Source organism: Leptonychotes weddellii, chromosome X (assembly GCF_054177405.1).
Source record: "Leptonychotes weddellii isolate Sample4059 chromosome X, ASM5417740v2, whole genome shotgun sequence".
In the NCBI taxonomy this organism is placed as follows: Eukaryota; Metazoa; Chordata; class Mammalia; order Carnivora; family Phocidae; genus Leptonychotes; species Leptonychotes weddellii.
Genome location: NC_138385.1, coordinates 88,552,263 through 88,565,846, shown reverse-complemented (window position 1 = coordinate 88,565,846; position 13,584 = coordinate 88,552,263). Strand labels below are relative to the sequence as shown.

The window sequence follows — 13,584 nt, the reverse complement described above, 5'->3', positions numbered from 1 at the left end:
TTTAGTAATGTCTAATCCCTCCATCAGAACTCTGCTTTTGTGAATACAAGTACAGTAACCTGGCACATCAATTCCTTTCCCTGCCCCCCAAGAGAGAGAATGAAGGTAAGGAGAGCAAAAATTGCTTGTAGGAGACAAGTCAACCCTGCACTAAGGCTTTCTCCTCAAGTTTCCCACATTCGGTCAGCAGCTGCTGAGATTCAGCTAATAAGGTTTTTTTGTTTTTTTTTTTTTTTAGAATGTAAGTTTATGGCAGTGCAGCTGGGCCTAACAAAGATCAATTAGTACTGACAGGTATTTATGCTCTTAATGATATTTTCAGGTTTTACTGGTGGTTTATTGGTTTTTACTTGATGATTTCTTAAAGGATTCGATCACTGGGTATGTATTTCGGGGCTGATGAACTGTCATGCTTTATCCGAATGGCATCTCGGTGGGAGTCTTTCTAAGGGCTCCTGCGGAATACCTGAAGAAGTTGCTTAAACAGTCAACTCCAACATCCAATGAGGACTCCAGTACCAGAGGACCGTGTGTGTGTTTGTGTGTAAACATTTTTGATAGTGTACTTCTTTTATCCCAGGGGTTCTGTTTATTAACAAAAGCTAATTCTCTTCAGGGCAAATATCAGAGTTCTTCAATATGAATTTTATTATTATTTTTTTAATTTTATTATGTTATGTTAGTCACCATACAATACATAATTGGTTTTTGATGTGGTGATCCACGATCCATTGTTTTCGTATAACACCCAGTGCTCCATGCAGTACGTGCCCTCAATATGAATTTTATTATGCCTTAGAACGGATTTTTCCGTTGAGAACATTTCCGAGGTATCACGAAGTCCAGAAGAAACCTGTAGCTGTTACCGTAATTACGATCTGTCAAGAATGTGTTTGATCTGAGTGGCAAAGCCAAGTAATATGGTCTATGAATAATAGGTATTGTGTTTTTAAATGGCTTCCCTGGCTGGATACAGGCGTGGCTGTTTCTTCTAGAGCTAATGTTAGAACTGTTGTCGTTTCGCGGCTAAAGCTCGCCAGGTGGAGTTAATAGAAACTCCCCGGTTGAGCCGGTGGAGGGCTGCTCGCACTTCCCGGCACGGTAACCTGGGCCCTCACTGCTGGCATTTGGGATCGAGATTTAGCGCCTCCACTCCCATCGATCGGCTTCCCTCTCATCAAAGGCGCTTCCCGCCCCGCTCCCCCCCGCCACGTTCAAGTGGCGGGAGGGGCCCCGCCCCCCGTTCCGGTACAGGTGCGAAGCAGCCGGCAGGTGGCTTCATCAGGAAGGTGGGTGGAGCCCGCGCGCCTGTGGAGGCTGAGGCGGGGGCGCGGCCGCGCAAGCCGGCAGGAGTGGAGGTCCCAGGGGCCGCGCGGGCCCCCTCTCCAGCTTTCTGCCCAGGGAGAGCTAAGGCCTTTCTCGTGGTCGCGTCGTGGCAGCTTCCTAGCTGCAGAAGCGTAGGGACGACGCGGGTTGCGTCACAAATTCAGAGACCTTTCCAGAGAAGACCTCGGCAGCCATTTCCATCAACCCCCTCAATTGACAAAAGCAGACCCTGAGGCCACGGAAGTGAAGCGGTTTGGCCGAGGTCCCAGAGCCTCCAACTCCAGGTCCCGACTGGGCCCCCCAGTGTGACCTCCCCTCCAGGTGGGTCTGTTCCTCACGAGCTTCGCCGTCAGGTGTGGGCCCTTTGGCACCTGCAGGACGGTGCCCCGCGCGACACGGCGCGGGCAGGACCGCCACCACCTCCACGAGCGGGAGTTCATGAACGGGAACACCGTAGCACACTTTTAGGAAACGCGACAAGCCGAAGTGCAATTATGCATCCCTTTATTTATAAACAAGTTGGGAATGCTGTGTTCTCTTGGGGGGCGGGAGTGGGTGGGGAGGGACGAGGGGCCAGGGGTGGAGGGCTGATTCCAGTAGTTCGCGTTATTCAGCACCAGAGCAAATGCTTGGGCGTAGTAAGGTCGTACTTGAACCCAGACGAGTCATCGTCGTCTTGTATGTACAGCAGAGTCTTAAGTATGTATGCTCTTCTTATGGCTTTGTCCCAGGACACGTCGCAGTGACAAAACAAAAAAAGTCTAGAGAGAAGTAGAAGTTGCAAATGCCTTATGAGCTGATTCTTAAAAAAAAAAAAAAAAAAGACTGGTGGCCTAGACTAGCGCTGAATGGATGCCTGAGGAACAGGAACCTCTCTGCTCCAACCGGGCTCATCTGATTCAGCTGAGTCTGTGAGGCCATCCCGTCTCGCTCGCTCTCTGGGGTATGCCTGGGTGCTAAAATAAGTCCTGAAGATGAAGAGAAAACAAATGCACGCTCTTCCCGTCCCTCCCTCAAGGGATGGACTCACAGTGACTACAGCCCGAGGCCTGGAGCAAGCCTGCAAGCCCACAGAGCAGGTCAGAAGGCAGCCTTGGGGCGCAGGGTGGCTCCTCTTGAGGTTGGTCTCCTTGCCTTTTCTAAGGTCCTGGCACACGGGGGCGGCTTGCCAAGCAACGGGCCTTTCAGTGTGACTAGGCTATTGGAGTTTCCCCTGTGTTTGTAGCTGGCGGAAGGGTGAACGTTTGACTTCAGGGCCCTGGGTAGAGGACGTGGCAGCGAACGGAGAAGTGGTGGCCCCGGGGAGCTCGGGGGCGCGGCACCCCCACCCTGCGTGGGCGTTCACTAACCTTGGGTGTCTCTGAAAGGAAGCCTTCCTTCTTCACCTGTTAGGGGGTGAGTGACACTTTGAAAGGGAGCAGAAAGGCCCTGCTCCCCCACACCCTCCCCTCCAGCCTGTTGCTGCCCACCCGTCTTCCTCACCTGCCCCCTCCTCTCCTGCAACCCTCAGTACTGCTCTGCAGTCCTCGGTCAAAAGCTTCCTTCCCTTTCTAGGGCAGAAGGGACACTTCCTTGCTTCCTGTCACTTCTGCTTGCCTCTTAAGGCTGCACATGATTGTACATCTCTCACTCCAGCCCTGACTCACTTGTGGCCATGACTGTCAACCGGTTGACCCAAACGAAGGGCACCCCCATCTCCTCCTGGAAAGGGGGAGCTGGAAGACACCGATGGCCGGGAGTGTTACAGGATGGCTTGCAGAATCCCCGCCCCCATTCCTTCTCAGTAGTCTCATAGCCTCAGGACAGCGGGGAGGGATTGTTAGAGGACAGGGTGGGGACATAAGGTGAGATTTAGAACGGTTTGTGCGCGGTTTCAGCCCGTCCCTGGAATGAACCAGGTGTTGGTCACGTGCCATCACCGGCAGCTGTGACGGCACTGAGTCTGAGTCTCACAAGGGACACCTGTCAGTACGGTGTGGAAGGCCTGCAAGCACAGAATCAGCCTGGTAGAGCCCCACGTTATTTGCTTCAGAGCACAATTCAAGTTAAGAGCGACTCTGTCTGCCTTGGGCCATGGAATAAGCACATAAAAGGCCTTCCCAAAATAGTTGCCCCTACCCGGCGAGGTCCGGCAACGGGTTGAGAGCACAGATTTTTGATAATGGCCTTCCCTCTCTCCAGGCCCCTCTTTGCTCCTTTTTTCTGCCCTTGTTCTCCCCACCTCGCCCTGCCTGGCTGTGCTTATCCTTGCACTGCCCCAAGTGTCAACCAGCTGGAACGAGCAGAAGGGCACAATGCAAAACTGGGACCTGGTTCCCTCTGCAGAGCAGTGCTCTAGGTCTTGGCTACAGAAAGCTTCCTTCTCGCGTGCCACGTTCCCGCCAGCTCTTTGTCCCACGTGAGTGCTCAAGAGAACCCTGGAGAGAGCGTGCCAGGAACAAGGGTGTTCCAAGCCAGCTCAGCCTCGTGGTTTCGCTTCCCAGTAAACACCACTTATGTCCAGGTGGCCAGGGAGGTAGTTCAACCCCGACACAAGGGGGAAAGACGTGCCACCTTCCTTCATTGGTTGCCCCACGCGTCACCCAGAAAGGCTGGTTCCCAAGGCCTCTGAAAAGGGGTGTTTCTGTCACAGGAGATGCTGAGCTCTGCCCACAAATTGCTGGTTTGGGCCTCTGCTCAGTCAGGCTCCAGCTCTCCCTCTGGCTTTCCTGGCACAGACAGGCAATGCCTCATCTACCTAGGAGTGTGGTTCTACGCCCTGACTCCACCTGTGGCTATCCTCCCTGTCGTTAGCGGACAGTACCGTCAAACAACTCAACAGCAGTGCTGAGGCTCTTCAGCCCATTTGGCAAACCTAGGGCTGGGGATAACTATACAACCACGTAGACCATTTCAATGCTGAGATCAAACTGAGGTTCCCACAGTGCTCTGGGAAACTCTTCAGAGCCTCCCTCGAGCCAAAAAACACGATGGGAGGCCATGAGAACAACATACTCGTTTCCTGGTTGGGACAAGACATTTCTACAGGAATCCAGGATGAGTTTTTGACAAAGTGCCCAAGTCACAAGGCAACCAGGTAGTCCTTTAGACCAAGCATTTCAGCGGGGGATTAGGGTGAGAGCAGGAGCGTATACTGTAAAAGGTTACCACCATATGTTCATATTGCATAGGGTATACACCCTGGATAGCACACTTGGAGCATACAGAGAACAGATACGTGCTATGTGGTTTGGTACGTCAAACTGTACTTGAGGTCTATGAAATTGTTAACTGCTCAGAAATGGGAAAAGCCATTCCAGAGTTAACATCTTTTAAGGAGAAGCTCCAGGCGACATTTACCATCTGCTAAACTCAGAGCCAAAGCAAAGCAGCTCCTCTTTATATATATACATACATACATATATATATATATAACCATATATAAATACACACATATAAAATGTTTTTCTTTGTTGCATTTCCCACAGATTAAGGTAATTTCTGGAAACCATGAAGTCAAACCAATGATGAAAAGTACAACCAGGAACATATTAGGCCTTCTGTGGTGTTCTCCTTGACAGAACTGTCCTCTAAATAAGAAGTTAAGGTTCATACTAGATGACCTTCTATATATCTGGCCTAAAGCATGTCTTTGTCTATGCACCACATTTCTAGAACTGCAAAGAATTTGCAACATCAGGTCTCAGTGGCTAAACTGAGAAGATTGGAATTGATCTTTCACTTGACTATTTCCGAAGCACTTTGCCACCTCTATGGGAAACAACTTTATTCTGGCAGAGCTTGGGTGGTAGGAGGCAACGTGCAGGGCCCTTATGAGCTGGAAGTAGCAGATTGAGGGAACAGCCGCTTCCATGGGTGGTGGACTTGGTAGGGGTGGGTGTAAGGACCAAAGCAGAAGACACCCGACTCAGTGCAAATCTCCTGGGGGTGCCCTGCATCTTTCCTTAGCAAGGTTAAAGTAGAGTGATTCTAGATGCTAAGAAGGTTTGTAAAGGTTGTCTGGCTGGAAACCTCCATGCAGAGCCCAAGTCTTAGGCTGAGTGGAGACTGAGGGAGAGCTGGTCCCCAGGCCTTCCCTTGGCTGAGCTGCAGCTCCTGCGACCGTTACCCTTCCAACCCCACCCAGGCACACCCGGTGACCCCACCCTCGCCCAAGCCTGTGTGGTGCGGCCCTTGCTGTCTGCTGGCAGCCTTTACTTCTCATCCTCATCTCCCTCACTCATGCTGCTGATGGAGGCTGAGGCTGCTTTGGGCGAGGAGGGGGGTGAGGTTTTGTTCGGGAGCCACGTGAAGGTGGGCGACGGGGAGCGGGAGGGGGACCGGCTCCTGGTGGGGCTGCTCACAGGGCTCTGCTTCGGGGACAAGGCCTGCAGCATCCGGCTACTCCTCTCCTGGAACATCTGCTTCTAGAGAGAAATTTGAGAGAAGGCATCTGTTAAGTTAGCCATCTGAGGTGGCAGGGAAACAAAAAGGGAAGGCAGGAAGGAGAGCCACCACCCCACAACACCGGCCCCCACAGACTGGTCCTACAGTTGATGTCGTCCAGGACTATGTGTGGGGAGCAGCTGAGTGAAATTCGGGGGCACTGAGATGTGGACATAGCGATGACCATCTCTGCTGGTTCTTGGGACTCTTGCCTGCCTTTACTCCAGCTACAAAATTTAACTGAGTGTCTATTCTCTCCCAGGCAAATAGTAATGTCCAAGGTACAGAAGGGCAGTAGGAAATAAAACAGAAGTCCCTGTCCTCCTTGACATGAGGACGAATCACACAATAAACAAAATGAACAAAATATGTGGATGTCAGACGGAAGTATGATCTGTGAGAAAAAATGCGAGACTATAGCAAATGGGGGTGTGAGGTGGGTGGGCGCCTGGGCAGCAATTGTAATGAGGGTGCTCAGGGAAGACCTCAAGAAGATACTATTTGAGCAAAGACCTGAAAGCTGAGGGAGGGGCCCATGTGAATGGAAATCAGGGGCAAACACATTCCAGACAGAGCACCCCAAGAAGGGAGCATGCAGTGCATGTCCAAGGAGGAGCGAGGAGGCCATCCATGGTGGCTGGAGTGGAGTCACCTGCGGGGGAGGGGTATGGGGGAGGGGGTTAAGAGGAAGTCACCAGGGGAGTGACAGAAAACTGTGTCATGTAGGCTCTTGGTGGCCATGTGAGAACTTCAGCCTTTACTGTGAGAAGAGAAACCTCTGGAGAGTTCCTTTACCTCTGAAGTTCTGAGTCCCAGACTAAGGAACTCTGACTTTGGTTTTAAAAGGACCACCCTGGCTGCAGTGTGGGGACCAGACCACAGGGAAGCCAGAGCAGGGGCGCAGGAGTGGTGAAGAGCCCACTGTAGCGAAAATCCAAGTAAGAAGAATGATGGCGCCCTGGACCACGCCCATCGCAGAGAGGATGAGATGAGGTGAGAAATGGTTGGAGCCTGGTCGATGTTTTTCCCCATAGTTTTAGTAAGGTATAATGGACTTAAGTAAAACTCAGCCTTTTTAGTCTCCGGTTCTGTGAGTTTTGATAAATGCCTGCAGCTGTGTGACTGCCACGACGGTCAGGGTATTAGGAGGGTTCCATTAGCCACCCAATCCCCACGAGATCCTTTGTCACCCCCTCCCCTAGCCTCTGGCAACAGATCTTTTTTCTGTCCCTCCAGTTTTGACTTTTCCAGGATGTCTTCTAAATGGAGTCATGCAGTATCATGGTCTGGTTAAATTTTGAAGGTACAGCCCCCAGGAACTGCTGACAGACGGGATGTGGGGCGTGGGAGGAAGAGGAGACAAGTGACCAGTTTCTGGCCTATGAAACTAGAAAGCCAGCAGTGTCATGTGCTGGTGTGGGAGACTCTGTGGGTAAAAGGGGTTTCAGTGGTGAGACAGACTTTCCTGCTGGGGATCTCCAGTGACTACTGCCCTGTGCCTTCAGAACTGAGCCCCTCCCTGGCACTGTCCTTCAGCTTTATGGGGATCCCCGTCCTGGCCTAGCACTGGTGCCCGCTGATCTGCCCTTCTCTCTGCTCGCAGCTCAGTCCCCCACATGTACCCATATTCCATTCCACCCACCTCTGAGCACCCTGCCCCTGCTGCCTGGGCTCTGTGCCCTCATTTCTCTCCCTTGCTTGTCACAAAACCTCCGCCCCCAGCCCCTCAGGAGTCCAATCCCGTGATCCTAAACTGGCCCTGAGAGCCATTTCTCCTGTTTGCCATTTTAGACTTTTCTTGTCATTTGAGTTACTCACTTTACAAACCACTACAGAGCCCCCTGAAGACCAGGTGCTATTATACAGGAGATGCTCATATCCAAGCTGGGACTTCAGTGATGTACAGGAAGAGGGGGCTGAGGTGGGAAGGAGCCTGTGGAGCTGGTGGAGGGGTGACTTTCCAAGCGGAGTACAATTCTTGGCGGGACTATAAGCTGAGTGCCTATGGGCTTGACCGTAGGCTGGGGCTGGAGCACCAGGAGGAGCTGGGACTTTTATGCCCCAAGAGCCCCTGGAAGATTTTCATTAAGGGAGGGGTATGATCAGATTTGTGTTTTAGAGATACCTTTGGGTGGGAGCATAAAAGCAAAGAGAGAAAAGATTGGTGTTCGGCTATATGAAAGTGTAAAACTTACGTACCCTCACCGAAAAAAAAACCCACCATGAGATAAGGTAAAAGGCAAGTGAAACACAGGGGGAAATTCTTGCAATATTTAATAATGGATCTTAGTATATAAACAGAGCCTACAAATTAAAAAGAATGTAAAACTGTTCTGTAACAAAATGAGCACATGACTCGTTAAGGCAGTGCACAGAAGACTGACAAACGACCCATAAAGAGTGTTCAGCATCACTAGTAAACAAATACAGAAGGACTGAAGTGAGACACCTTTTTTATATATCAGATTGTTACAGGGTTTTTTTTTTTATCTTCCCAACATGTAAAAAAAATTTTTTTCCAGTTTTATTGAGATGTAATTGACCGCAGTTTAAGGTGTATAGCGTAATGATTTTACTCACGTATATTGTGACATTACCACAGTAAGTTAACATCTGTCATCTCATATAAAAAATACGTATTTTTCCTTGTGATGAGAATTCTTGCTATCTACTCTCTTAACTTGCATATATACCACACAGGAATGTTAACTATAGTCTTGATGCTGTATATTATATCCCTGGTACTTACTTATAAGTGGAAGTTTGTACTTTTTGACCACCTGCATCTCATTTTCCCTCTTTCACTCCTATCTTTACCCTGGTAACCACAAATCTGATTGCTTTTTCCCTGAGTTGCTGGTTGTTGTTTTTTTTCCCCCGACATGTGAGATCATGTATTTGTTTTTCTCTGACTTGCTTCACTTAGCATAATGCCCTCAAGGTCCATCCATGTTATCACAAATGGCAGGATTTCCTCCTTTTTAATGGTTGACTAATGTCTACACATACTGTACTTTATCCTTCCATCCACTGATAGACACTTAGGTTGCTTCCATGTCTTGACCATTGTAAATAATGCTGCTATGAATGTCGGGATGCAGATAGCACTTTTTTTTTTTTTAAGATTTTATTTATTTGCGAGAGAGAGAATGAGAGACAGAGCATGAGAGGGAGGAGGGTCAGAGGGAGAAGCAGACTCCCTGCTGAGCAGGGAGCCTGATGTGGGACTCGATCCCGGGACTCCAGAATCATGACCTGAGCCGAAGGCAGTCGCTTAACCAACTGAGCCACCCAGGCGCCCAGCACTTTGACATAGTGTTTTTGTTTCCTTTGGATATATTCCCCAAAGTGAAATTGCTGGATCATATATATGGTGGTTTCAGTTTCAATTTTTTGAGGAACCTCAATACTGTTTTCCACCATGGCCACACCAATTTACAATCCCACCAACAATGCACAAGTGTTCCTTTTAATCCATGTCCTCTTCAGCATTTGTTATTTCTGGTCTTTTTGATGGCAGTCAATCTAATTGGTGTGAGGTGATAAGTCATTGTGGTTTTGATTTGCATTTCCCTACTGATGAGTGATGCTGAGCATTTCCTCATATACTTGTTGGTCCTTTGGATGTCTTCTTTGGAAAAATGTCTATTCAGGTATTAACCCATTTTTGCATTGGATTATTTTGAGTTTTTACTATTGAGTTGTAGGAGTTCTTGATATATTTTGGATATTCACTCTTAATCAGATACATGGTTAGCACATATTTTTCCCATTCTGAAGGTTGTCTTTTACTTTTGTTGATGGTTCCTTTTGCTGTGCAGACGCTTTTTAGTTTGATGTAGCCCCACTTACTTTTGCTTTTGTGATTCGTGCTTTAGGTGTCCTACCCAAAAAAATCACTGCCATGACCCATGTAAAGGCGCTTTTCTCCTGTGTTTTCTTCTAGGATTTTGATGGTTTCTGGTCTTACATGGGCATCTTTAATCCTTTTCAAGTTAACTTTGGTACATGGTGTAAGATAGGGATCTAGTTTTATTCTTTTATGTGTGAATATACAATTTTCCCAGCACCATTAGTTGAAGAGACAGTCTTTACTCCGTTGAGTATTCTTGGCTCCCTTGCATGGGTTTATTTCTGAGCTCTCAGATCTGTTCCATTGGTCTAGGTGTCTTTTTTTATGCCAGTACTATACTGTTTTGATTACTATACCTTTATAATATAGCTTGAAATCAGAAGTGTGATGTCTCCCACATTGTTCTTTCTCAGGATTGCTTCAGGTATTTGGGGTCTTTTGAGGTTCCATATAAATTTTAGGATTGTTTTTTTCTGTTTCTGTGAAAAATTCCATTGGAATCTTGATAGGGATTGCATTTAATCTATAGATGGCTTTGGGGCGCCTGGGTGGCTCAGTCGTTAAGCGTCTACCTTCGGCTCAGGTCATGATCCCAGGGTCCTGGGATCAAGCCCCGCATCGGGCTCCCTGCTCCGCAGGAAGCCTGCTTCTCCCTCTCCCACTCCCCTTTTCCCTCTCTCGCTGTGTCTCTCTCTGTCAAATAAATAAATACAATCTTAAAAAAAAATCTATAGATGGCTTTGGGATGGTATGGACATTATTAATATTCTTCTAATCTGTGAACATGGAATACCTTTCCATTTATTTCTGTCTAAAATTTTTTTCATCACTATTTTATAGTTTTGAGGGTACAGATTTCTCACCTTCTTGGTTAAATTTATTCCTAAGTATTTTATTGCTTTCAATGCTATTATACATGGGATCAGTTTATTTCTTTTTCAGATAATTCATTGTTACTATATAAAAATGCTACTTATTTTGTATGTTAATTTTGTATCCTGCAACTTCACTGAATTTGTAGATTGGATATAACAGTTCTTTGGTGGAGTCTGTCAGATTTTCTGTGTATAAAATCATGTTATCTGCAAATAGACAATCTCACTTCTTCCTTTCCAATTCTGATGGGCTTTCATATTTTCTTGCCTGATTGCTCTGGCTAGGAGTTCAGTAATATCTTGAATGGGAGGAGTGAGAATGGGCACCCTTGTCTTGTTCCTTATTTTAGAGGAAAGGCTTTCAACCTTTTGTCATTAAGTATCATATTAGCTGTGGGTTTGTCATCTACAGCTTTTGTTATGTTGAGGTATGTTTGTTATATACCTAATTTATTAAGAGGTTTTATCATGAATGGTTATTGAATTTTGCCCAATGATTTTCCTGTGTCCATTGAGATGATCATAAAATTTTTTTCTTCTATCAATGTGATATATCATAGTGACAGATTTACATCTGTTTAACCACACTTGTATCTCAGAAATAAATACCACTTGATCATGGTGAAGGATCTTTTTAATGTGCTGCTGAACTCTGTTTACTAGTATTTTTTTAAAGATTTATTTATTCTAGAGAGAGAGAGTGAGTGCATGTGTGTGTGGGAGGAGGGGCAGAGAAAGAAGGGAAGCAGACTCTGCTGAACACGGAGCCCTACATGGGGCTTGATCCCATAACCCCAAGATCATGACCCCAGCCAAAACCAAGAGTCAGAAACTCAACTGACAGCCACCCAGGCACCTCCTGTTTACTAGTATTTTATTGAGAATTTTTGCCTCTATATTCATCAGAGATAGTGGCCTATAGTTTTCTTTTAGTGTTATTTTCTGGCTTTGGTAATGCTGGCCTTATAAAATAAATTTGGGAGTCTTCCCTCCTCCCAAACATTGAGGAGTCTGAGAAGGGTTTGTATTAATTCTTCTTTAAATGTTTAGTAAAATTTACCAGTGAAGCCGTCTGTTCCTGGGCCTTCCTTCCTTGGGAGATGTTTGATCACTAATTCAATCTCCTTACTAATAATTGGTCTGTCACATTTTCTACTTTATTCTGATTCATTCTTGGTAGATTGTATGTTTCTAAGAATTTTCAATTTCCTTTAGGTTTTCCAGTATGTTGGCATATAGTTGTTCATAGTAGCCTCCTAAGATCCTTTGTGGCATGAGTTGTAATATTTACTTCTTCATTTTCATTTGTAATTTTGTTGATTTTGGCCCTCTCTATTTTTTTTTCTTGGTTTAGCTAAACATTTGTCAATTTTATCTTTTCAAAAAACCATTTCTTAGTTTGGTTAGTCTTTTCTATTGTATTCCTGGTCTCCATTTTATTTGTTTCTGCCCCAATTTCTATTATTTCCTTCCTTCTCCTAACTTTGTGTTCACTTTTTTTTTTTAGTTCCTAAAGCATAGCATTAGGTTGAGATACTTATTTCCTGAGGTAGGCATTTATTGCTATGAACTTCCCTTTTAGAATTGTTCTGTCTGCATACCGTAAGTTTTGGTACATTGTGTTTCCATTTTTGTTTCTGTCAAGATACATTTTTATTTCCCCTTTAATTTCTTCTTTGACTCTTGGCTATTCAGACTATTGTTTTGTTTCCATGTATTCATGAATTTTTCAGTTTTCCTCCTGTTAATGATTTCTACTTGGAGACCACTGTGGCCAGAAAAGGTACTTGGTATGATTTCAGTCGTCTTGAATTTGCTAAGACTTGTTCTGTGGGTTGACCTCTTTATCACTGCATAATAATAATTGTAAAAGACCTTCTTTGTCTCATTTTACCATTTTTATATTTAAGTCTATTTAGTATGATAGAAGTATAGCTACCCCTACTTTTTTGGTTTGTTTTTTGGAATACCATTTGCTTACAACAACTTTTTCCATCCCTTCACTGTCAGTCTGTGTGTCTTTAAGACTAAAGTGAGACTCTCTGGGCACATATCATTAGATGTTTTTCAAATGTTATCCACTCAGCCATCCTATGTATATTGATTGGAGAATTTAATCCAATGAAATACAATTTAAAGTAATCATTAATAGGTAAGGACTTACTTAGTTTGCCATTTTATTGTTTTTATGACTTTTACAGAACCATTATTCTTTGTTCTGTATCTTGCTTTCTTTTTTTGTGTTTCAATGTCTTCTGATATCTGTAGGGTTTGACTTCTTTATCGTGTACTTTTGTGTAATTACTACAGGTTTTACCCTCGTGGTTACCACAAGGTTTACATAAAATATTTTAAAATTATAACACCTTATTTTAAACTGATAACAAGGGGCGCTTGGGTGGCTCAGTCATTAAGCGTCTGCCTTTGGCTCAGGTCATGATCCCAGGGTCCTGGGATCGAGCCCCACATCAGCCTGCTTCTCTCTCTCCCACTCCCCCTGCTTGTGTTCCCTCTCTCATTGTGTTTCTCTCTGTCAAATAAATAAATAAAAATCTTTAAATAAAAAAATAAAAAAATAAACTGATAATAAGTTAACTTCAATAGAACTTCTAAACTTTATGCTTTCATCTCCCCTCTCCCCCCACTTACATTTTAGGTTATTGATGTTACAGTTAACATACTTTTTATATTGTGTAACCAGTAACAGATTATTATTGTTGTAGTTATTCTTACAGTATTTTCTAACATTTTTTAAAGATTTTATTTATTTATTTGACAGACCACAAGCAGGGGGAGCTGCAGAGGGAGAGGGAGAAGCAGTCCCCTCACAGAGCAGGGAACTCGACGTTGGGCTCGATCCCAGGACCCTGGGATCATGACCTGAGCTGAAGGCAGATGCCCAACAGACTGAGCCACCCAGGCGCCCCAGTGTTTTCTAACTTTTATTTTTATTTATTGATTTAATTTAATTTAATTAATCACCATACAGTACATCATTAGTTGAGATGTAGTGTTCCATGATTCATTGTTTGCATGTAACACCCAGTGCTCCATGCAATACGTGCCCTCCTTAATACCCATCACTGGGCTAACCCATTCCCCCAC

At 45.5% G+C, this 13,584-nt stretch overlaps 1 protein-coding gene across 6 annotated transcripts in view; it reads right to left on the bottom strand.

The window, feature by feature from the left end:
• Positions 1–1,677: 1,677 nt before the first annotated feature.
• Positions 1,678–13,584, bottom strand: part of PCYT1B (phosphate cytidylyltransferase 1B, choline) — a 130,224-nt gene continuing 118,317 nt past the window's right edge. The window contains exons 8-10 of one of the 6 annotated variants that reach the window (XM_031025310.2): positions 5,670–5,732; positions 2,676–2,711; positions 1,708–2,087 (exon numbers count right to left, since the gene is read on the bottom strand). In XM_031025310.2, the coding sequence (XP_030881170.1) occupies positions 2,022–2,087; positions 2,676–2,711; positions 5,670–5,732 (165 nt within the window). In that variant the 3' untranslated portion in view covers positions 1,708–2,021. Of the gene's footprint in view, positions 5,733–13,584 lie in introns of all 6 variants that reach the window. The other 5 variants (XM_031025308.2, XM_031025312.2, XM_031025311.2 and 2 more) reach the window with 5 other exon arrangements.